The sequence below is a fragment of the Sceloporus occidentalis genome, unplaced genomic scaffold (assembly GCF_023333645.1).
Source record: "Sceloporus occidentalis isolate IW3139 unplaced genomic scaffold, rSceOcc1.0.p SCAF_3, whole genome shotgun sequence".
Classification (NCBI taxonomy): domain Eukaryota; kingdom Metazoa; phylum Chordata; class Lepidosauria; order Squamata; family Phrynosomatidae; genus Sceloporus; species Sceloporus occidentalis.
Window position 1 is genome coordinate 216,788,534 of NW_028316983.1, and position 26,364 is coordinate 216,814,897.

General features: G+C 39.3%; 1 protein-coding gene across 6 annotated transcripts in view; it reads right to left on the reverse strand.

The window, feature by feature from the left end:
• Positions 1–26,364, reverse strand: part of LOC149317488 (protein CBFA2T1-like) — a 182,606-nt gene that overhangs the window by 43,031 nt on the left and 113,211 nt on the right. For all 6 annotated transcript variants that reach the window (XR_016280642.1, XM_089517606.1, XM_089517604.1 and 3 more), the window contains 4 exons: positions 25,476–25,717; positions 23,463–23,552; positions 8,888–9,069; positions 808–1,058 (listed from right to left, as the gene is read on the reverse strand). Coding sequence is in view for 5 of the 6 variants with exons in the window: in XM_089517606.1 (XP_089373732.1) it covers positions 808–1,058; positions 8,888–9,069; positions 23,463–23,552; positions 25,476–25,717 (765 nt within the window). In the remaining variant the exon portion in view is untranslated. The remainder of the gene's footprint in view (positions 1–807; positions 1,059–8,887; positions 9,070–23,462; positions 23,553–25,475; positions 25,718–26,364) is intronic.

Consider the following 26,364-nt stretch of genomic DNA (forward strand, 5'->3'; position numbering starts at 1 on the left):
CATCTAGGAGTGCTAAATGGTCTAGCAGATTATCAAAAATAATGTCTCTGCATGTTAATGGATCATGCAAGATGTTCCTACCTAGCAAATTTTAGCTTTATTAAAATGTAGCTTAAAAACAAACAAACACCAATGGTTTATTGTGAGTTCTTCAGGCTACATGGGCATGTTCTAGACGAATTTATTTCTGATGTTTCACCAGCATCTGCGGCTGGTAGCTTCAGAGAAAACAAGCACAAAACTTGATACTACATAAGAATAAAACAAATGTTTTATTTGTGATTTTCCTATCTTAAAATATTATCAAACATCTGAATGACTTACAATTTTAGTTCAATGCAGAGAACAAAGAATAACAGGCCTAAATTGGAACACTGACTGTGAAGATTTTCACACAACATCGTTATATCATTTCTTTATCATCCCAAACTGTATTGAAATCATTTTGTAATCATTTATTGCTGAATTCTGATATATCAACATTTTAAGAACACTAACAGCCTCATGTGAAAATCTTTTGGAATCACCTATCTGTTAAGATGATTCCACTACACTTTGGGACGATAAAGGAACGATATAACGATGCGGTGTGAAAATCTTCTGTATCTCATTTTTGCAGACAAGGAGCAAAGGTTATTTATAGGTGGGATCCAGTCCTTTGTCAAACTTCAAACAAGCATCAACAGAAGTAATCAAGAAAGGACTGCATTATTTACATTTCTCTGCACTAGTATTCATTCAGTAAGTGAAGTATGATGGTCATTTAGAGAAGATCCATGGTTAAGACACTGGAAGGTATCTGCTTACCCATAGGTCTGTTTCTCTCCCTGAGGTCCCTGTGGTTGGGGTGTCTGTATGAGTCCCTGTAGTGGTGGGCAATGGCCATATCATCCAAACGGTAATGCTGAGGTGGTGGCGGAGTGGGGTGAGGCAGACCATTGGGCTGGTAAGACAAGCCATTATTTGGACTGTACCGCTGGCCTGGGCTAATAGTGCACGGCCGCTTGCTTGGATGCTCTGAGTGCAAAGGCTCTCTGTCAAAGCCATTTTCTTTGGTTCTAAAAATAAATGGAAAAAGACAACTGGTTAAGAGAATTCTTTTTCTGAAAGGAAATCGGTGTACAGCTTTCACAGTACTCATAATAATCAAAACATTGGTTAACTGCATATATTCACTGACTAAGGACATTAAAAAACTGACCAACAACATATTTGTTCCATATTATATCCAGCTTTGGCTTAAAAACAGCAATACCAATATGGAGAAACTGATAGACATCCTCTAAGAGAATCATTCCCCCCTTCTGCTCCCTAGTGTATGTTCCTATCCCCGCTTTACTCAGCACATGGTCTACAATTGCTACAGATATTTAATTTTCCTGTGATTTTGCTATCCTGGTAATATTTTCATGGCAAGAGATGAGCCCCAAGCTTTCTCAAAACCTTTATGAACTGTATTAATTTGTGCCCCATGTTTTCTCCAAAGGTGGGACTCAAGGTGTCTTGCAAGATAAAAAGAAATTCCAGTAAAAGGACATTTAGAGTAAAAACATAGAACAAATTGTGTCTACCGATAAAATTAAAATCATTTAAAAGATCCCCATCAAGAAATAAAGGATAATAGGATAACAGCACACTAAGATAAATTCTTTTCTTGTAAAACAGTTAGTTTGCAAAGGCCAGATAGAATGAAAAACTCTCTGCCAACTGATGAAAGAGTAGCAAGTAAGGAGACAATCTAGTCTCTTCAGGCTCAGAGTGGAAGAAAAGACTGGATAAACTCAATCCATAGTCCCAATCTCTGCTGCTTTGGCTGTGTACATGTTTGGTTGTAAGTGCAGAGACTTAACAAGCTTTTGCCTCCTATCTCTAGTTTGGAGCACCTATCAATTGCTAAATGAGAACAGATTGGGTTCCCCACCTGCAAGACTGTACATACCCATCTGGTACACTGACATAAGATATCCAGTGACCCCACTGACAGAGAACAGGGGTTTTACCACATCCTCTACCACAACACTAAGCTTAGTGCTGGAGAGATTTTTTTCCTCATGTTGTGATGAGTTTCAGAGACACAGTAGTATGTCTGAGACAAGACATACTATCCATATATTGACCCTTTTCATTAATAATACAATAATAATTTTAAATGTAAATCTGATATTTGTGAGCATCCATCCATCTATCTACAATATCCAACAACCAGAGCCTTTTTAAGTGTTGTTTTGATTTGCATTTCAAGGAATTCACAGATGCATTTTGGAAGCCCCATATCCAAAGGTTATTCTTAAGTGTCTATGTTTGTACAGTAGTGTTGGTAGAAGAACCCATGCTGTTGAAATGTGTGCAACTTGTCCTGCATGAGTCTGGATAGACAGAAAAAGGAAAGACCATGGGGTTGAAAGGCAACCGTGTCATAAAATGTTTACACAACTGTATTTTTAAGATGGTCATGCTGCTTCTTGAAATTGGATCCTTTCAAACAAAGCAACTGCTGCCAACCTACTGCAGAAATACATTGCTATACTGCTTTGAGAACCGTCTTTACTTTTCCTCTTATTGTATTAAGTTGCTATTACCCAGGGAGTGGTGGACAATTCTTCCTTTGATCAATCTGTCAACACTAAAGGAAATGACAAAAAGCGTCTCTTGGAAAGCAGAGACCTCTTTTTGTCTTTCTTGAGAGAATATACCAAGCAGTTAAAACTATATATTTTATTGACCCAACATAGACAGGTGTAGCCAGATTACAATTGTCTGAAAACTTCTGCATTCCTGAAAAAATACACTGCATAATCGTGTGCTAACAAGGTTTGATCCTCAAAATGGATCCTTTCATTTTACATACTTGGTGTATGTGTGTGGTGTGTGTGTGGCCCTTCTCAACAATGTGTCACACAGAATTCTTCTAAAGAAGGCTTATAATTAATAGAGATTATGTGAATTGCTGGAATTTTCCACACCTAAGCTAAAATTTTCATATATTCATATTTATATACTTGAATAAAAGTTATGAGAACAATAAAGGTGTATATTTTACAATTAAATTGATTGTGACCACCACTGGACCTGTGCTTTGCACTGTAAACAATGTTTTTAGTACTTAAGAGACTTGGCTCTCTACAGTTCTTATTACCATGTGAAATGTTTTGGTTGCATTTTGATTGTATAATGTTTGGTTGTATTTAGTCAGTAATGATGAGCACTATTGCTGTAAACACAGCTTCCCAGGATGAGAAAACTTCGTGCTGCATGTGGGGGGCATGCATCAATAATATGCCTACAGCAAAGATGTAGGACTAAAAACAAAGGTGCACAGAAGCCTTCCCTGTACAACAATATTCAACTTTTTTTCTATATTACTAGCTTAAAAAGTAGCAAAATAAATAAATAAACGAACAAATATAAATAATTTGGTGCCACTGTGAACTGGTAAGAGATTCCGGAAAGATAAAGGGAAGTAATGCTTCATATAATGCACAATTATTATATGGCATTTCTTGTCATAAGATATAGTAATGGAACATAGCTTAAATGGCTTTAAAGTGGTGAATTAGATAAATTAATAGTTAATACACCTATCAATGGCAAGCAGTCATGAGGGCTAAACCAGAAGTTCACAGGCAGCATAATAGTGAACCCAATTAACTCTGAGAAAGAACTATCTATCCTGCTTATGAGCTTCCCTGGGCATGTGTTTGGTCACTATGAAAAACAGGGTGCTATATGGATTGTTTGTTCTTATGGTAATGATACCTTTGTCTGCCAAGGCAGAAGTACCTGAGAAAGAATGCTATGACCTGTTCAATAGCAGTACAGTCGGCCCTTCTTATATATGGATTGTTTATACACAGATTCAAGCATACACAGTTTAAAAATGTTCAACAAAAGTATAAATTTCAAATAGCAAACCTTGATTTTCCATTTTTTATAAGGGAGACAATTTTGCTATGTCATTATATTTAATGGGACTTGAGCATACACGGATTTCGTTATACACGGGGGATCTTGGAACCAAACCCCAACGTATAACAAGGGTCCACTGTACAAAAGCAAACACATGATCAATCCAACAAAGACCTCTCATAATAAACAAACTAGTTCTAGTTTGGCTAAAACTGAAACTCATCTGAAGTCTTTAATAATCTGATTTATATTGTTGTTAGGGCTGTGGCATCCTTGATTGAGTATATCCATCTGGTATGCGGTCTACCTTTTTTGCTTCTACCCTCAACCCTCCTAAATGTGTGTGTCTATGTGTGTGTGCTCTCAAATAATCTGATACAAAATCAATGACCACACATGGATAAAAGTATACTGTTATCTGAAAAGCATGTATGGATTACGACCAAATAAAGGAAATGGTCTCATATATATCATTCTTAGACAGTTAATGCACTTAAAAAAAAAAGTCCTACAAAAGGAAATAATATTTTTTTAAAAAGTCATTAAAATGTGAAGTGAGTGTTTGTCCCTGACATGCCATGCAAAATTAGCAAAAAATGTGTTGCCTCCTCAGGTGTCATTCCCTTCTCTCTTTCAGTGACTGATGGCTCCCAGAGTTATTACAGAAACAGATTGATCTTTTTAATGAGCTAGTTTAATAGACTCCAAAATCTCACCGTGGCTGCTCATCCGTGTCAGACCATATGCACCAAGAAAACATTCAGTGAAACACAGAGCTCTCCTGTCAGGCTGCTCCATGAAACTTTGTGTACACTAGTAGTGGGTGTACTGATAAACAACAAGAGGCAGAAAAATGAATATACAACCAAGATGCTGAAGCTGCATTAAGAAAAAGAACAAGACTGGAAGGGGATATGTCTTTCAGGATCTTCTCAAACTCTTAAATTATGAGTGGGTTATGCTCAAGATGCAAACAAGGGCTATTGCCCCTCTCTTCAGCCTTCATTGAGTAGGCTGCTCTGAATATGACTAATGCCAAGAAAGTGTGACAAATGGATAATTAGTTATCAGTTTTGTTTTACTAATTTCTATGCTGCCTGTTCATCCAAAAATGGGACTACAAGGGAGCTTACATCCAATAAAAACTGTAGTGCCTAAATACAATTCTAACAACTTTAGCTATTCAAATTAATCAAAACTGCACAAAGTCAGCCAATAAAAACACAATGAGCACCATTAAGGCTATTTCTCCAAACGTCCTTAAACTGGTTTCACGAAATCACCAACTAGACAACAGAACAAAGCTGTCTTCACGCAAGGTAACTAGTAAAAGAGCATTGTTCCTATTAAATAACTTCTCTTCCAGCTACAAAGGCACACATAGCATGCATCCCTATACAAAGATGTTAGTATTTGTGAAGGTCCAAACATACTATGTTTGAAATATCATGGACCCTGAATGAATAGGATATGTAACATTGCCCACAACAAACAATATGGGTGTTTTTGTTTTTTTAAAAAAACTTTAACAAGATGATACGAAGTTCTCACAGTTAGCTGCTACATTTTGATGTATTAACTCTGGTCTCAATAGTGGTCAAACAACCTTTGCAGTTTTTGAAGCACTAGAAAACCCTGGCAAATCTGATCAACTAGAGACAATAGGAGAATTAAATGAAGCATGTTTCATTCTAGCAATTATGACTACATCACACTGCTTCTAAGTCTATAATATGTACACAGCCTTATACCATCTCCTCAACTAGTGGAAAGTCTTAAACAAAGGAATGGACCTAACAGTTACCTTCTGCTAGTGAAAATCCTCGTTTGTTCACGAAAGTGCTATTTTTAACCCTACGGAGAATTACTACATGAGAAATGTGGCTCAAAATCAGAGCGATTCTGTATGAGCAAACCTTTGTCGAAAGCTTTTTGCAAGCTCTTTCCAAAACTGTTTAAGGCTCAATGGAGTTTATTATAAGCTACACCCCGGCTCATTTTATTCATGATCTTTTATTCATGATGTATTCATCAATAACACAACATTGCAATGCTATACTGCAAGTCTTTCCCAAGCACTTCTGTAAGAGTTAACAGATAGTGGTAACACATTTTCTCTCCCCATTCACAGGTCTTTGCTTCCAAGACAGTATAGAACCGTTCCAATGCTGATAGCCATGGCAGACAAACAACACAAACAACAGTCCAATGCCTGACATTCCCTTATGGCTTTTTTCACAACATAGTCAACGTTCAGCCACCTCAAACCACCAGGCAGCAGGTTTGGTTATCTTTACAGCAAGAAAGTTGGCAATATACTGATGTTTACATTTGGTGCACAGTCCAGAAGACTTCATGGGGTTGATACTGCTTATCCTAAAGTTCATAAAAGCCTCTTCCCCACCAACACAAAAGCTCAGAGAATGTCTTCTTATGTGTTAAATGAGATTGTGACATACTGACAGTTCCCAATATGGGGAACATAAATTCATTCGCAGCATGTGAAAGCATAAGGACAAAGCAATAAATAAATAAATGTGTGCTGTTTGTCTAATACATGGGGGTGGGGTGGGGAAAGAGAAATATACCATTTTCAGCAAACACACAGAATATGCAAGACTGTGAGAAATGATTTACACTGTGGTGGAAAGGCAGGTGAACTTTTTGACACTATAATTTAGGTTAGGCAAAACATTAAATCTCTTGTCCAATACAATCTGTCCTGTAGGGGTGGCTTGGTGTGGTTGATTGATCTAAATTCTCAAATCCCAACATAGTATTAAATGTTTATACTTCCTACAGGATTATCTTCTGACTGGAAGTCAGTGGTATAAATGTCATTGCTTCTTGGTCCATGGCACAACCTAATTGATTCTGGATCCAGCTGAGTGAAAAGGTTCCCTGCTTCTTTTATTAAGTACTTCAGTCTCTGCTTGTACTGATATCCTGTAAACATCCCATCTCAACTATTGAAGATAGTGGCTGTGGGATGTCTAATATTGTACTCAACCACCTATATTGAATGCTGTTTAAAAGATAAGTAATAGCAGTTAGATATATTCATAATTACTATGTCAATGGAATAAAAGCTGTTTTCCTTCTAGCTATTTTTTCATGCTTTTGCTACATGTCTCTAACATATCTGGACTTTATTTCCCTCTTTTTTTGTTTTCTGCTTGTTCAAAAAGAATCTCAAAGAAGAGTAAACTGTGGTTACCAAAATTTAGCAGGAAGCTAGTGACAAACTAATGGTTGCAGCAATAAGCAAAATTAGAAGCAAAAGGGAAAGCAGTATGACATATTGAATGGGCTAGCTTAGTGTAGAATGGGCTAGCTTTTCTCCTGTTCATCAGAATGCTATTAGATCTCCTAATAGCCACGTGATTACAAAGAAGCTTTAATTACAGAGCTGCAGAATTCAATGGTAAAAGCACCCATTACCTATCTATAGGATCAGGATTTCAACAAAGTTGCATTCTAGCTTGAATACTGTATGCATTCCCAACCAGTGAATATATATTCAGAGGAGAAGAGCACATTATCTGCCACCTTTTTACCTTGAACAAGTAATAAAAACATGAGGATAGGAGCACATTAGAAAAAATAAATAAATGTTAGTTGCTTTAATCTGCATGCAACAAGCTAAGCATAAATAACAATGCTATGAATAGATCTCTACTACAGTGCGCCCTTGCTTTACACGGGGGATCCATTCCAGACTCCCCCACGTAAAGCAAATTCCGCACATGCTCAAGCCCCATTTAAATGAATGGGGCCCGTGCACGTGGTGGCGTGGCGGAGTGCACACACCATGGGCACACGCCCCATTACTCCCTATGGGATGTGCCACCCCTTCCTCCCTGTGCAGCTTTCAGTGTATGCTAAAAGCTGCGTAAAGCATGCCCACATATGACGGAGGCGCACTGTATATTCCTAATTAGTGAGAGCTAAATTGTGCCTTTGGTCTTATTATACAAAAACAGCAGTTTCTATTTATTACTAATAATGGAACATTCCACTGTGCCCATGCCTTAATTTTTTAAACTGGATTTCCATCTTGCCCTCTTTCAATATTATCATTAAAATATTATCTATAAAACTACACTATGGTCTCAGTCCTGTTGTTAATCCTGGCTAGAGTACACCCATTCAATCAATGGAATTTACCTACATATTGACTCAGTATTCAGGAACTAATTTGAACAGGTTTATGCTAGTTGGGATGAACCAACAGGATGGCAGCCCAGATTTTCAACAAAATCATTTTTTTGCAACTTTGTGCAATAGACTCTGCCATCGCAATACAATGGGATGTGATCCATTCCATTTGCAGTAGAAATAAATGCAGAAAAGTGGATGAGATTATACTGAAGATACTTCAGGACAACTAGGACACATAATACAATTTTGTTCTGGTAAGGGCAAGTGATACAGTTACATTGCCCACCCTAACAGTTACATTGCCCACCACTACTTTTGAGCCAAATGTAAAGGCAACAATACTGCATAGCACGACTTTAGAATTTAGATGATAACATCAGCTGCCTTCCCCCCCTCCTCCTCTGCCGGCCTCCTCCACACGGGCTTGATATCCACACATGCTGAAATCTATGGATGGCAAGTCCACAGATATGGAGGATGGACTATATTTACAGCAAATACAGGTATTGCTGCTCCATTTCTTTTGGGTAATCTTTTGACGTCAGGGCGAAACGTGAAAGTGAGTGGGACTAAAACAACATGCATACACCACTGACATATGCATCTATCTGCTTACCCATAAGACCCCCATATTTACACATACATCCACCCATCCTTAGATTCCTTTCCCTGTAATGCAATTATGCTTGAAAAAAAGGGCTCTCATTTCAGGCTAACAGGAGGCTTTAAAAAAGTTGTACTGAGTTGATTTGGTGTAGGGGTAAGAGCGACAAAGTGAAAGTCACAAAGCTTATCATAAGGAACTTTCCGAGAAGTCTACCTGTCTGGAGTTCGCCTCTTCCCGTTTTCGTTCACATCGAGAAGCAGCTCTGAGGAGTCAACAGGTGAGGTGGTGCTGGCATCCAGAAGCAGCTGCTCATGCTGAGCGAGGTACTGGGCAGGGTTCTGCTTGGCCAGCCTTGCACAGTGCAGGAGCTCCCGCTGGAGCAGGGGCAGATTGGCCTGAAGGACAGAGGAGCAGCATCAGAACATATATCCCTGTTACAAAGTAGCCCTACTAGCATCACATGCATAAAAATGCCCCAAAGTCTGCCCTCTCTCCACAATCTGTTCAGTGATATTATGTCTCTGTGTTTACTATTTTAATAATTAGTCAAATTTTGCCCTGCTTCTGAACATCAGTATCAATATCTTTACCTGCAACCTCATAATAACACCATGACTATACTATTGCTTAGATGAGTTAAAAGGATTTGTTTGAGAATACTGCAAATCTTTAGCATAGGCCCCTGTTATCTAGAAAGGGCAGTGCAAAACAACACCACTTGAAATTAGGCTCTCTTAGCTCTGATGTGCTTTGCAACAATGAATAACAAAAAATTTTTCCTCTGTGACCATCTGGCACTTCTCCAGCTGCTATGTATCGCCCCTGGCATAAATAGGTTAAAACACTGGAACAGGAGGGGAGATTTGAAATCCTGCAGTTCTCTCAGGGGATAGAGAGATCTCTCCCTTTGAGAGAGCAGGATGAAGAAGGAGAGTGAGAAAAGAATATACACACATTTCCTTTAAAGCAATAAAATTTTCCCCTTTATTTTAAAAGTTACAAAGGGACTCTGTCAGTACAGCATACACACAGTGACATACAGTCAGAACTCCTTTGCAATATATAGCTGTAGACAGCCACTAAATACTAACATGTTATTTTTTTATTTGTGACACATTTACATCCAGAAGACATGCACATGTCCTTTCCTGCACCTTAGAGACTCTATGTAGAATCAGATTACTCTTTTCTTTCTTTTGCTAGTAGCCACTTCTATGGTCATACCACATGGTGTCAACTGAGTTGTCTGTGATGGGACTCCAGCAATGAAACACTTTTCCACAATTTTCTAGAAGGGTAGTTGCATCTGAATCCATGTGTTGGATCTTTAGACTATCTAGTTCCACTGTCTTCTACTGTGTAGCAAGTCCAAAAGTTACCATAAGATGTTGTAAAATGGCAAACTATTAGGAATGGCATAAGAATTCATACAAGCCTAGGTTGGATTCAAAACTAGTAGTTTCCAAAGACCCTGTTTCAAACTATACTTGATATCTCCCAGGTTCAATCCCTGGCATGTCCAGGTAGAGCTGAAGATAAAGTCAGCTCGAAACCCTGGAGAATGGTTGACAGTCAGCACAGAAGATAAAGACCAACAATAAAAGCTCTGCCAACACACAAACTAATGGAGCTGTTTTATTCCATTCATAATTTGCATGGAATCAAAAAACAAAACTCTGCAGGGGTGAAAACACACATACATACGTACACAAGGGGGGGGGGGGAGAGAAGGGCAACAGCAGCTAAGAAAGCATGGGTTGTGTTCACATCCTGCCCCCAATTTTGTTTCTGCAAGGGTTTACCCTGCCCCATTATAAAAAACAAGTCCATTAGCTTGACTTAAAATCATAGAATCATAGAGTTGGAAGAGACCACAATAGCCATCAGGAAATCTCAATCAAAGCATCCCCGACAAAGCATCCCCAACAGGTGGCCATCCAGCCTCTGTTTAAAGACCTCTATTATTATTATTATTATTATTATTATTATTATTATTATTATTATTATTATAGTTTATTTCTAAAGCACTGTAAATGCATACAGCACTGTACATACAAATGATCAAATCAATAAAAATAAGACCTGCCAATGGCGTACAATCTACAAATATGTATAAAACAATAGGTAATACTATAAAATAGAATTGGTTAAAATAAGGAAGCAACAATTGATTAAAATAAGGAAGGAACCCCTAAGGAAGGAGACCCCACTACACTCTGAGGGAGTGTGTTCCACTGTTGAACAGCCCTTACTGGAACACACTCCCTTGGAGGAGGGGGAAGCAATTGATACATATATAAATAAAGAATAATAATAATAAATGCATATCCAACTACTGCTGGTCCTTTCTCCACTACCACCTAATTTCACTACACAATTGTCTTCCCCTCTCCTGGTCATCACTCCACTACAGATGATAATTCCATTAATTGCTATGGAGCAGGGAAAATTGGGAGACAAAGGACAAGAATGAAAAAGCCAACCTGAACATGGATAATCTCCTATTCTGTCCCTTAGCCCCACAGGCGCTATTGGCTCCAATCCCACAGGCACTATTGGCTCCATTAATATCTTTCAGGGACAGGAAAAATGTGCCTGAGATGAACCCTGAGATGTGCTGAGATTGGCTGGGAACAATTACTTGAGTTCAACCAAGTATTTTCCCCCAGAAGAAATGAGGTAAATCTATGGAGACTGTCTGGAAGCTCTGCTCTGTACTCTCAGTGTGGGTTCAGTTCAAATTTTGCTTCTTAGAATAAGACAACCAGTGCTTTCAACCATGTACACAGACAAAACTGTGCAGTCTTTAAGACTGATAAATTTCCAAATGGTTCCTAGGAAAATGATGTCACATGTGGGACATCTTGCACACAGATGTCTTTTGACAGAGGATCTTCTGGCTCAAGACCAGGACAGGCCTTAATATGTGCCATAAAAAAGAAACTTTACAGAAATAGAAACAAGTGCTACAAACTCTGTACTTCTAATATTTTATAAAATTGAACGAGAAGATATGTACTGGGGGAGGGAAGCTGAAAAGGATTTTTAATTAGCTTTTGTTAACTGGGTAGAAAGCATTCTTAACTAGAAATCTGGACTGGAAACACTGGTTGGAAAATATACTTGGTAGCTATGTATGTTTAATCATTCCTCTTTTAAATGTAACTGATTAACTAATGAGAAACATGCACCAGGCCATTTACAAATGTAGACATACAGATGACATTCGGTTTTTCATTTGGTACTCTTGTTTAATTTAGTGATTCCATAAATATCTTCTGCCAATATATATTTTTAAAAATATGGTAATACAAAGCAATTTTGTTTGCTCCAATTCTGGTGCCAGATTAGGTAATTAGAATGGTGTCTAATATCCTTCCAGTAAATGTTTGTCCATAAATGCAAAATGGAACCGAGGGTCTGCGGGTTACATTAGCTTAATGAAAACAAGACTTTAATGCATATTGTTACAGCAGCATTTCAATGCACTTATTAAGGCCCTTGTTCCCACAACCATATGGTTTTTGTCATTAATGTCTCCTTTGAGGAAAAGCACTAAAATTAGAAGAAGAAAAAAGAAGTTGCATCTTTGATTCCAGTGATCCTAAATAAATGATATGGCAACCATATGGTGTAAAGCAATGATGGAAGGCTCTGGAAGTGTCCTTGTTGTTCCCTCCTCTCCCGTGTGTGTGTGTGTTTTGGGGCTTCCAACTTTACCATGATGATATTTATAAAGATTGATATCTAAAGCAGAAAGATTTTGCCCTTAATTACACAGACAATAATAAACTAGTCTGATATCAGACTTGCATTTAAATGCTTCCCCTCCACCAGAGCAAACAACTGTATTGGAAACTGTGAGCACAAAATCGCCAGTGAATTAAAAAGAAATCCCCTTAAACTGAGAAGCTGCTTTAGTGAGTTTCTTTTCTCTGAACATTCCTGTTCTCTGAATGGAAAAAGTTTCCATTATTAGAAGAGCCCCTTCTGGTTATATAACATTTTGGAACCATCCCCATGTTTTTAAATATATTGCTTTGCAATTATATAAAGCCATTTGTGTTGAAACAAATTGAATTTCTCATCCATAATAGGTGAAGAATAAATTCCACCGTACAAAACCCATTAGTTAGTAATAAATTTTGAATGAATAATAAAGCTGTTCTTTATCCTACTGTACTTTCATATTTCTGTATCATCAGTGCATGCCCATTTCACTGTAAGTCTAAGGGCAGAGAACTGTCAAATTAACAATTTGTAAGCCATTCTGGGAGATTTTTCTGGTTGAAGAGCGAGTTATAAACAAAAAAATAAATATTCAGAATAGGTGGGACCTGATACACCTACAAACTGATGCTGTGTCCTTCTCAGCAAAAGGAAACGATCAGGAATAACAACAGTGACCAGTGATTCACTGTATGGATGAATTTAAAAACTTTTAATAGTCCCAGGGGGAAAAAATACCCTGGATAGGTAAACGAAAGCCAGGTGCACATATACGCTTGTATAAAAAGTGAAAGCACTTCTTTAGAACAGCTGTGTACTAGAAGTTTATTCTGGTGTGCCAAGTATGTTATTTGTGATCATGTCAGTTTACAGAAGGGGCAGTACGAATGGCAAATATGAAATAGCTATGATAAAACAGTTAAACTGACATAAAACAACTCTGCAGCACGACTCTCTACACCTGCTCAAGTTCACTTTCATTTACTGTTTTGTCACAGTTTTCAGAGGTGACCCCGACCACTGAAAAGCCTGCTTGTGTTTTCTAGAAGAATGCCACAATTTTAAACTTTGCTGGAGATTATTAAGCAATAATAACCACCTGAAATAAATTCTACAACTAAAATTTCCTTTAAAAGAATTAAAAAAAACAAAACAAAGCCAAATTTCGGTATGAGAGAATACTCTTTCTTAGAGAATGTTCATGATCAATAGGTTATCAATGGGCCCGATTTAAATGGGCCTTTGCGCCACCCCCATCACGTGCTAGGAGTTGGCCGAGGACGTAGCGTCCATACCGGCCTCAACCCTAGCACGTGATGGGGGCGTCAAAATGGCAGCGCCCTGTACACATGGGTGCTGCCATTTTGATGCGACGGACGCGTAGCATCCACACACCCTGCCACCTTTATGGCACCGCAAGTGCGCCATTGGTGCCTTGCGGCATCTCAAAGTCGCCACAAGAAGAACCTGCTTTTTGCAGGTTCTTTTTGTTCCGCGACGGAGTCGCGCCTATGTTTCATAAGTGTCAAGATCAGAGTAACTTGCAGAATACATGGACATGAAACCAAGGACTAAAAAGTATCTTCTCTGAAATGTTGCAGCTAGTAATCACCATATATCTAAACAGCCTACTGCAACATCTCATTATGCCCAGCCAGTGTGGCCAATGACTATGCTGACTGGATATGGTGGAAGTTGTCATGAAAACATCTTTCTGGAGAGCACTAGGTTACTTTGGTCTATCTGAAAAGTTCAAAGAACTATCTTTCCATTTTCACCTGCTCTTTGAAGAAATGCTTGGGAACAGGGTGAAAGAAATACAAGAGCAAAGCTTGCTCTCTTTTATGTTCTGTTTTTATTGGTAGCGATTTTACATTTTGGGTTTTACTTTTTCAAGGTTGTTATGCATGATGTGAGATGTTTTAGCACTATATACATTTTTAAAGTTAAAAACACATACATAGGCATTCATACCCAGAGAAAGGAACCTAGAATTCTAAACCACAGATCTCTGTGGAGGATCTGTATTAGCAGGTGAGCAGGGAAATACTTTGGGATCAAGAACCGATCAAAGAGTCTTTTAAGAAGCTTTTGCAGTGTTATCTTAATCCTACACATTTTCTTGTACTTCAAATCTGAATTTAAGAGGACTTTCACCATGTTTCATGGTTTTTTCAACCAGTAGGTGGTGTCTTGTAAAGAAGACAGCCAAACCAAAGCACATTTGATAAGAATTGCTGCTTGTAAATAGTTAACAATTATTCAGCGATAAAGCATTAAGGATATGAAAAGTAACTGTAGACTCTACATGGCTTCATTTAAATGTAGGTCCTATGGAGTTCAGGCTTCAAAGATTAACTGGTTGCTTCACAATGTCTTGCTCTCTCAAGATTTAATAACAACAACAATTCTCCTGGAGTGGGTGGGGGTGATTGCATTTTGCCGAAGAGAAGTGCTACTGGGCAAACAATTCCAAATGCAAGTAATTTTCCAATATGTAGTAGAGGAAACAAATCAGGTACACAAACGCTTTTGTAGATGAAAGAAGAATAGCATCATTACTAAGTAATATCCTATTAATACTGTCCTACATCAAACTGTGACTGCCTTTTCTTGCCAAAGATGAGCTAAGATAAGGTACATACAACTCAAAATTTGGACAGCAGAGTCACAGAGCCAGTGCAATGGTCTACATCAAGAGTAGAAAACTATCAAATAGCAGGAGGCCATATTGTCTCCTTCCCACAGGAGAATCTGGAGGGCAATTTTACCTTATTTTAGGCCCCTTGGACTATTTTAGGTCTGTGATGAGTTTTTCTTCCCCCAAGAGTATGTTACTCTACTAGGTGTTTGAAAGCATTTTGATGCCAGTCTCTTCTTTCTCTTTCAAATTCTGGGACACATTGAAGTATACTGGGGGCGACATGTAGTCCATGGGCTGCACTTTCCTTACTTTTGTCTAGATGAAATCATACACTGGTTCCATTACTACTCTGAATAGTGAAGCTACCAAATGTGGATGTAAGTAGGGCTGGATGAACTAGGCACTACATTAGAACTGTAAAGTAACTCAAGAGCTGACACTCTCTCTTAGGTGCAGTCCAGACCACACCAACATTAAGTGGTGTACTGGCACTAATTATAAGGTTACGGAGCGCGCAGCAACTGCATGCTCCCTAACCCTAGTTTGTGTGGACGTCGTCGTCGTTACGCAGCGCTGTCCACACAGGGCATGTGACGACGATGTCACGCATGTGCCGTGTCCAAATGGCATGGTGCGTGTGTGACTTCTCCGCGCTGCCCCAGGTTGCTTATGGGGTCTGGCTGCGGTGTGACAAAGAGCTATGAAATGGAGCTCCTTTTTGCCATGCATATCGTTCTCATGGGAACAATGCCAAGGAGAAAGGGGCTGGGCAGCCCCTTTCTCCCAAGGCTCTGGCTGTCGGGGTGTCCGGGGGCATGAAGCCCCAAGGACACCTCTTTTCCGCGCCAGAGAGAAGTGGCATTTTGCCAGTTCTCCGTGGCCCAGAAAAACTCTGGATTGGGCGTGCAGGGCTGCCAGTGAGGCTGCCTTGGCCCCAATTTGGAGAGAAAAGGGGCGGGTCCAGGCCGCCCCAAAGGGGTGATCTGTATTGCGCCTTAGTTATTTATATCAATCCATAAATGAGTCTAGAAGCACAGGAACTATTTGAACTACTCACTATTTGAACCTTCAACTCTCCAGAAGCTCAGAAGCAAAGGTACTCGTTATTTTCACTCAAATGTAGGGATGCAATTCTTCACTAATTTTCTTTTTGATGGTAACAGTGAATTAATTTCTTCCCATTGGGAGAAAGTCTTCAAAAATCGCATAGTTTTGGAGACTCTTTGCAATTCAGAACGTATTCTGTGCCAGCTTCAATATGAGGTTTTAGGTCAGAAAACAGGCTTTTCTGTGTGGAAAATATTATTTCTAAGGCAGAAATATTAACTGCTAGGAGGAAACTGCTGTTTCCAATGCAAATCAATTATGTGAGAATTTAAACAGAATAGGTCTGTATAGGAATGAATATTTCTGCTTTGAAATATTGTTTTACACCCAGAAAAGGACATTTCCTGCACAGAAAATGCTGTTTTCTGTGCAAAACAACCATGTATGGATTTTGTGCAAAGTACCAAATTGCAAAGTGTAGTCAGGTGGGGGAAGGGGAAGTAAGAGTTGAACGGGCGGTCCAAGGGGAAGGGGAGCATAAAGACCCAGAGGGAGTGGGTGGAGAGGGGGCAATGCCCTGGGAGGAGGATATAAGTGAGGAAGGACAGGTGGATCGAAGAGGGAGACGTGGGAGCTTCTGGCGGGATGTGCTCTGCAATGGCTGCAGTTTAGGGAAGCTCCGAGAATTGCAGCTGCTGATCGTGGCAAACTCCCTGCTTTACACCGCTTGGGGAGCCCTAATATCCCACCGATAAAGGGGATTCCGGGGGCCCTCTATTTGCAAGGCAAGTCCCCTCCCAGAAAGGAGAGACAGTTAAAATCGAAGTGGTTATTGAGGGACTGCAAGGTCTGAAGGGAGACTGAGCCTGCAAGGGCAAGCCTAAAGCTGTGACCCAGCTCGGCGTTTCTGCTGAATGCGGATCCTCCCTGCCTTCTTGAGCATTTAACAACTAAAGAAAGAAGGAAGAAGGGAAGACATAAAAGAATAAAACGCTGCTGATTAGGAAGCCGCTTTGATAGCTCCTCTCTTTACTGCTGCCCCAAACGGGGAAAGATCCTGAGAGACTGTAATGTGAGTTGTTTACAATCGGATTTGGAATGATTATTTCCTGTGAGTCTTTTTGAAAATGCTACAAACTGGCGCGAACAATTAGAAGATATATGGTTTGATTTGATCTGTTTCAATCTGCTTAATAAAGGGAGCTAATGAGAGTAGAGAAGAGTCACAGAAGAGCTAAAGAGTAAAGATAAAAGACCCTGGAGGGACGGCATGGTCTGATAAGGGTAGAACCACACACACCACTGTGACTTTACCTGACCCCCAGAGGGAAGGAGATTTTCGGTACCCGCACAAAGGGGAGTGGAGACACCAGGATAAGGAACCTCTGGAGGGCGAGTGGTGGGACCTGAAAGGGGAACATTGGGAACAAAGACCAGGACCCGAGTTACGAGAGAAGGCGGACTGGGAGCCTTGCAAGAAAGGACCCAGAGGACGTCTGGTGGGGAGCACCACTGAAGAAGGGATCCAACAGGGGAACCCGTGAAGGAGGCCGTGTGGTAAAGTAACCTGGGTCTGGCCCATTTGTTTTCCTGTTATATTTGTTTAGTAAAGTTTGAAGCAGCTTCCTGTGGTCAGCATGTTGTTTGGGGAAACCGAAACCTAACTCACTGCACGTGCACCGGCAGCATGTCACAGGGAGGGAACACCCCGCCCACACAAAGATTTTTCTCATCCAAATTTCAGCTCAGTACAGGATTCTTCTCATCAAAATTTCTCAACACTTGAAAAACATATATATTTTAACCATTTCTGAAATATTTTCAAATTTTCTTTCCATTTCTACTCCAATGCATACCACAAGAAAGACAAAAAGCAGCCGTAACTAGTGATGAAATGAACTATTTGTATATGTGTTTATCACTCATTTGTCTTCCCAGGGCTTTTATAACTTTTATGCATGCATTTATGGTTTATGCCCCCAAAGACAACATTTGCTACGATTATTTGTTCATATATTAGATATATAAATATTGGCCTATTTTGCTTTTGCATAGGAAAAAAAAAGCAAAAGTTTTGTTCCTGTTGGACAAAATTAAGAGAGATTGTGTGTATGTGTGGGTGGGTGGGTGGTAGTAGTGATAGTTGCATTTCAGGACTTTTTGGTAAAATTTAACGAAGGATTGTTGTGTAAAGGTTTGCACAAGAACCAATGTTCTTGCTGTTGCTATTGCTTACGAAGTAAGTACTGGCCTTACATGGGTGAAAAAATCTTGTTCTCTGTTGATGGAGTCTCACTACACATCAAGACAGGTTTTCTCATCAATGGCAATAAAATTTGTAAATATTCTTCACATCTATTGCAGGCATTCCACATGCCTGTTCATGCACTTATAAAAAATAACTCTGGAATTCACCATTCTGAAATTTTGTCCACCCCTTGTTTTTTTGCTTTATTTTTTAAGCACAGTACAGAAAGAAAGTTTCACTATATATTTACAGAGGTGACTGATCTGAAAATCTTTGATTTTCTTTTTTAAAAAGTATTTTTATACTGGACATCTCGAAGTAAGATTTGACTTTTGGTTGTTAGCAAAATGGAGCTTCACACATTCTTTCTCAGGTATTATTGTTGTTGTGTGCTTTCAAAGGAATTCTGACTTAGAGTAACTCTAAGGCAAACCTGTCACAGGGTTTTCTGGGACTAAGAGTGTGTGACTCATCCAAGATTTCCATAACGAACTAGGTAATCAAAACCTGACCTCCAGAGTAATAATCCAGTGTTCAAAACCATGACACCATGCTGATTCTCGTATTATGGTTAGACACTATAATGTTTTTCCTCACTTAAAAGGAAATACAGAAGTAGCAAAGGAGGTGCTTCATATTCCAAATCACATTGAGCAATTTTTCAAGGAACATATATTTCCTGCTTAGGAGAAGGTAAAAAAATGGTCCAAGACAAACCAGTAACATGATTCTATATCAGAAGGGACAAAATGTGAAGCAACTTTTGAAACAGTGAGCTTCAGCATTTTGAAATTTTAGAATTATTATGCGGTAATCCTCTTCATTATTTTTATTAAATATACATATAAATATGTGACACACCCAACTGAAGAAAAAGCAGCTTTATGTCTACAGAAATGGTTCAGTCTACAGACTGAACTAATTTCAAAATTGAGAAGTTGGAAATTCTGAAATTCCTGTGCTATTTCTTTTTAAAGAAGCAAGCATATGAGAAACATGTACACTTGCTCACAAAGCAGTAGGGGAGAAGAGTGGATGGAAAAAGAGAATGGTGAAGGAGGGACAAGTAACTTCTGTTCTGTTATGACAAACTTACTGGTGTAAATGAGATACAATGGGCTTCTTTGTAATTGAATACATAGTAGGAACTAATTATGTGGAGTCCATATTGCAGTTCTTCCAGCAAAACAAAACAAAACAAAACTGGAAAAGCAAGAAGACAATGCAGTAGGATGCTAATACAGTCCACTCTTGCCATACACACGGGATCCATTCTGGACCCTCAGTGTAAGGCAAATTTCACGTATGCTGGAGTCCTATTTATTTGAATGGCAGTGCGCTCCCGTGCATGCGCCATTTTCCCCTCACCACTCGCTGTCCGTGTAGGCTTGAATCCACATATGGTGAGGGCATGTATGCCACAAGGGTGGGCTGTAACTGGAAACAGCTAGAGAGCAAAGGCGCCCTGGTGGCGCAGTGGTTAAATGCCTGTACTGCAGCCATTCACTCAAAACCACAAGGTTGCGAGTTCAAGACCAGCAAAAGGGCCCAAGCTCAACTCAGGCTTGCATCCTTCCGAGGTCGCTAAAATGAGTACCCAGACTGTAGGGGGCAAATTAGCTTACTTGCTAATTAGCTTACTTGCTGTTCACCGCTATGATCTTTGGAATAGCAGTATATAAATAAAACAAATTATTATTAATTATTATATAGCTGTATCTAGCAAAGAGTGATACGAAAAGCTAGATGAATCCTATAACAGCCCGTGTGTTTGTGAAATTGTCAGAATCCTGTCACTACCAATGCTCTTGGATCAAAGCTTTAACTGTTATAGCTGGTATCTGATGTCATAATGTTTATTTGATGGCTCCTATTTTCCATTAGTTATTATAGTTGTCTTCAAACTGGAGTATCCAAACGTAGTGGGGACTAGGATTTTTCACCATATCTATGTTGAGAGTCTGCAATTTGGCCTGAGCTATGGTATTGTTGTCTGTATGATAACAAATGTAGAAATGAAAAATACAGGGAACAATTGAACAGACTTGCTCTGGAAATCACAAGAGTCAGCCAAATAATCATCAGGAAGATACAGTGGGCTGGGTTAAGGAGATTAAATCATCAAAATCTGTAGGTATTCAAGAACTGAACAGTTCATTGAATGACTTGCACCTCTCCCCTGTGCTTTATACTAAACTGTGTCTGAACCAGCTTAAAATAAATTTATCATATTCTCTAATGCTTAGAATAGGCAGGAATTGCAGAATTATGGGGTACAGGTCTGTCCCCTAACAAGCAAAAAGATTAAAACAGGACTATTTTAAGGCCTAATATTAGATTCTGTACCAACATTATGTGGTAGCTTAGTGGTTAAGATGCCAATTTTGATGGTCAGAAGATCAGAAGGTTGGCAGTTTGAGGCCCGTGTGCTGCATGAAGGGGTGAACTCCTGTCACTAGTCCTAGCTTCTGCCAACCTAGCAGTTTGAAAGCATCAAAATGCAAGTAAATAAATAGGTACCACTTCGGCGAGAAGGTAACAGTGTTCAGGCGCAATCATGCTGGCCACATGACCACCGGAGTAGTCTTCGGATAATGCTGGCTCTTCAGTTTAGTAATGGAAATTAGCACAGCCCCTTACAGTCGGTTACGATTAGACATTCATGTCAAGGGACGACCTTTACCTTTACCTATCAACATTATGATGCAGAATGTTACTGGTTGTTTCTTGGTATGTGTGCAGCTACATCTGGAAATGTGCTGCACTAAATTATTTGTTCCTGCACAGAGGAATGAATAATTTAATAAAACTTCACCTTGATTCAAGACAACTTCAAAAAACTATGCAGAGTTTTGCTTAGTGAGAATCTTTTCAGTCTGGCTCCCCCACTGTCATCCTATGTCTATAGATACCCACATCTCATCAGGTGTGGAGAAAGCTGCAAGAAGATGCTGGAGGCATCTTCCACAATCCTTTCTTGGCTCTGTTAGTCTGCCTTCCCATGACATCAGAAGGCTGGCAGGGAGATTCTTGAGAACTGGATAGGCTTTAGATTTTCATGATCCTCGCTTACATATTCCCCCATCTGCCCCCAACATGACATCAGGAATAGTCCTGAGCTTATTTAAGGACTAAGAAACAAGACAAGAAAAGGGCTTGGAGAGGATTCATCTTGTCAGGGTTTTCAAGGCCATTTCTAATATTTTGGAATTTTCTTTCCATTCCTAGATAAACACGGGATTACAAATTTTATCAGTAATCCTGCACCTTGATATCAAAATGAGGAAATTTAAGGAAATTTTGTTGGTACAAAACAATACCTACCCTATTCATTCAAGGCAACTCTGCTCTTGTCAGATGTATACATGAACTGCAGAAGGTGAGAGCATGGATTTACAAAATTACATAATCATCACAAATATTATCTGAGAGGCTGGTTAGCTTAAGTTTGTACTATGTATTTTATTATCAAATAAAATATTATTACATGGAAAATATATCCAGCAGGGGTAGGGATGTGAATAACATTTCCAAATTTTCTCATTCTTCTTGGAAAATATCAAACCACATGAGATTTTTACATTTCAGAACTTTTTTACCAAATGTTTGCAAAAACTATGTGAAGGGCATTTTTGTACAAAATCCATTTTAGAAAAAAAATCCCCAAAATCACGGAAAGAAAAATCACTTGAAATCTCAGAATAAGAAAAATTAATTTAAAGAATCCCTATAAGCTCACCAAGTAGAAAATAAAGCTTTTGTATCCTTTTAATTCTTGCATACGAGACACAACAAATTAAATCTTGCATTCCTAGTCAAGAGAAAGAGCACATATGATAACAAATATGTGAATGTGGGTGGGTTCTTTGGACGGGTTCACAGGGTTTATGGGGAAGAGGTACAGAGCAGTCAAGCAATAGGAAAAATGGGCCATAATTAGTAATATTTACCAGGAATTTCAATCAGCTCAGCTTGTAATACAATATTATTGTTTCAAATGTCATAAAAGGTGTAGCAGTACAGTTCATTTGCAGCTTTTGTCTGTAAGCCATCTTATATGTTACATGGGGGCTGTACAAATGAGCCAAAAGGCCTATTCCCCAGCCTCCCCCAGGGCTGGCATTATCCTGTTCAGACAATACAGACCGGCAGCCCCAGTCCAGGAATGGGTACCCAGAATGCCATTTCAACAAATCTGGCCCAAACCCAGCCCCACCAGCACTTACGTCAGTGATAAATAACTTGCTGTTTGAAACAGGGTTTCCCAGAAACCCTGTCATAACAGATGGCTTTTCATCCCCTTACCTGCCACCACTACCACCATTCTCCTTGCAGGCTCCCGTCATGGCCTGTGATGTTGGAAGGGGGCGTCTGACCATGTTGGTGAAGTCAGGCACCCCATTTCAGCCCTTATGTGCCATGGTGGGGCCTGCAAAGAGAACAGCATAGTAGTGATGGGTGAATTGATGGTGTCTGAACACCCATCCATCACCACACCGAACCACATAAATGCCAGAGACAATGGGCTGGATATGCAGGCAGAATACAACAGGATTGGCCCATCTTATCCTGCTCATATGTTTGTTTCATAGATGTAAAATCAACCATTTCTTTTGTCACAGAATTTTTTTTTCTGTGTTTCTTCTGCCTCTGAGCAGTTTTGGAGTTAATTTTTCAAATACAACTCAAAGAACCTCTTAAGCATGACTAGCTCTAATCCAAAAAAGTGCCATTGGGGTGCCACATTCTGAAAGCACCAAGGTCCAAACTTTGGTGTCTCTAGCCATGCCAGTCCTTACTTCAGGTCACAAAAAACTACTTGCGGCACTATAAGCTATAGTTGACACTGTGTGTGTGTGTGTATGTGTGTGTGTGTGTGTGTGTGAGACCAAACACTTCATACAAGCTAGGAAGCTGACAGATTCCACCAGTACTTAACAGTGGATCAGAAGAAAATAGTTACTCTAATAGAGGCTCATCCACTTACACTGAGAAAAGGGGCCCTTAAAATGTGAAATTCATTTTTCTCACTCTCTTAAAAAGCAAAACTGTAATACACATCTGTGACCTAGCAACAGTATGGTTTAAAATAGTTTCCAGATCAATGATCTGTGCAATACCTTTAAAAATGGGATGACAAAAGGTCGCAGTGGGAAGTTAGTAGCTTCTTGCAGTTTGGAATGAAATTCTTCAATTGTCAAAGTAGAGTTCTGTTGAATGAAAAAAAATATATATCTTATTCTGTAAAATGAATAACAGAAATATTTGGCAACAGAGATTCATCCTGCAATGCTTTCTAAAGAGAAATTTTAATACTGTGGTATCTTAACAGCTGCATAATAGTCACATTATAAAACTTAAAATTTGCACAGTATAGAAACCACCACATCTGTATTTTTATTATGGATAGACAGTAGCCCCATTCACTGATGCATCTGTTTCACCCTGTAATAAAGTCTGACTAAATTTTAGAAACATACAACAAGGCTGACTGGGGAGGGGTGGGTGGGATAAGTGGTTTATTCCAAGGCCATGGCTGCCTTCGATGGTTGTCTTGTCACAGTTTTGTGCTTCATCAGTAAGACAGATAATAGAAAAACTACATCAAGAAAAAATGGATCAAGTGATACATCACTTTTCCTGTTCTCAACTAATGGGCCATTCTCACTTCTGTTTTCAGGAAGCAGCTGGTCCTTTTTCTTCCATTTAACCACTGGTATCAAGCTCCAAGGCAATGGCCAATGTCACAAACAGAACTGTGCGTGCATTGACTTTTAGACTAGTGCTCTACATGGGATTTTCAAGTCTTGCATCTGCCATTCTTTGGCCTATACACGACTGTCTCCAAGATGAACAGCTGCAAATTCAGCATGAGACACAGCTGCCATGCTGGAGGCAGTTGTGAACTGGCTCTGAGTAGCTTAAGCTTCTCTTCTGTTAGTACATGGTGGAGGCAGAAGAAATATCTGTGGGTTATGCAAGGCTCTACGGGGTCTGTGTGTGTGAAATGTATTCATTTAAGGCACAAACCAGAATGAAGATATACATTAAAAGCCCATTTATTCAATAGCTAAAGCACAAGAGAGGCCCAGTATCAGACCAAAGATATATCTAGTTAGGTATCTTGTTTTCCACAAACCAATATGCAGGACATGAAGGCAACCATACAACTTCCACTATTCTACCTGTTATAACAATTGTTCTAATTCTACTGAATATGGAAATATATGGCATATAGGCATCATGTATACTACAAGATAAACTAATTCTCCAAGTGTTGCTCCCTCTATAGCTAGACGGATGCTACATTATCTCAAAGGCATCAGGAAGGCTGGGTAGACACTAGGGTGTGCAGAAGTACATCCTCACAGGACACTATATGTTTCGGAGGGGGGGGGGACAGAAAAGAAGTGTGTCTGAGAGGGATAAAGTACAGCTGACCCTCCTTATCCACAGATTTTTTTATCAACAGATTCAGGCATCTACAACTTGAAAATATATTTTTAAAAAAGTATACATTAAATAGCCAAGCTTGATTTTGCCATTTTATATAAGGGACACCATTTTGCTGTGGCAGTGTATTTAATGGTACTTGAGCATCCATGGATTTTGTTATTCACATGGGTTCCTGGAACCAAACCCCAGTGGATAACAAGGACCCACTGTATTCTTAAAAGGTGAATGGCTGGCTAGACCTCTGAACAGGACCAATCCTGTTGGCTATTCTTTTTAGCCAAATTAACCACAATTATCCTTAACTATTGTAAATCTACTTCTCCAGGCTACTTACCAGACTGAGATGTAAATAAATAAAAAAAATATTGCTTCTCACTTATCCCTTTCCTGACTAAATAAAGGAAAGCTTTGAAATAGAGGTCCAAAACACACTGCAGAAATAATCCAGTTTGAGACCGCTTTAACTGCCATGGCTCAGCGATAGCGAATCCTGGGAATTGTAGTTTATTGTAGTACCAGAGCTCACTGACAGAGGAGGCTAAATGTCTTACAAAACTACAATTCCCAGAATTCCCTAGCACTGGGCAAGGACAGTTAAAGTGGTCTGAAAATGGATAACATCTGTAGTGTGTTTTGGACTAGAGAAACAGAAAATAAGCTCACTGCAGTGTGCTTACCACAAGTCCTAGCACAAGAGTGCGCACTCTCTCTCCAATCTCTGGTGAAATGTCATTGCCAAACTGCTGTAGTGTTGTAAGAAATCTCTTCAGTTTGCTAAGCTGCCTAGCTCCACAAGCTGGTGGTAACTGTTGATTAGCCAAAGACGATGACGAAGAAGATGATGGGCCATTACTAAAGCCATTGGGTGGAGAAGGAGCCCCATTCAATGCAGTTGGTGAATGGCTTGTGCCATTGGTTACTAGAAGAATGGAGACAAAATATTATTTACACACATACACACCAAAAAACTTTTGGCATAACATTTTCCTGTCTTAAAATAGTTTATAAAATAGTATTTGGTCAAGGTTTATGATGATACTACAAGCTTTTTTTTAAAATAAAAAATGTTAATATCTTATCAGCTTTCTTGAATACTTAACATAGGCAATGCAACCATATGATGAAGCAACTAGTTTTAAAAATGTTTAAGATTCCTGTTTTCATGGATAGACAACATAATATATGTCAGAACATCTTAGATTCAGACTCTGTTTTTTACAATAAAATTGGGATAAAAGCAGTCACTTACTGACAATGCAGCAACCAAGCTCCACAGCTAACACAAAGGCAGAAACAGAACTACTTGATAGCATCTTTGCCATTATTAGGACGTGAGCTATTAATTTGCAATATCTGTGCTTCCCAAGGTGGCTAAAAGAATAGGTCTTCATGAGTTCAAAGGCTGCATCCACACTGCATAAATGAGCCGGCTTGATGCCACATTAACTGTCATGGCTCAATGCTGGAATCCCCAGGATTCCATAGCATTGAGCCATGATAGTTAAAGTGGTATCAAACTAGATCATTTTTGCCATAATAAACTGGAAGCACAATCCAATGCAGGAG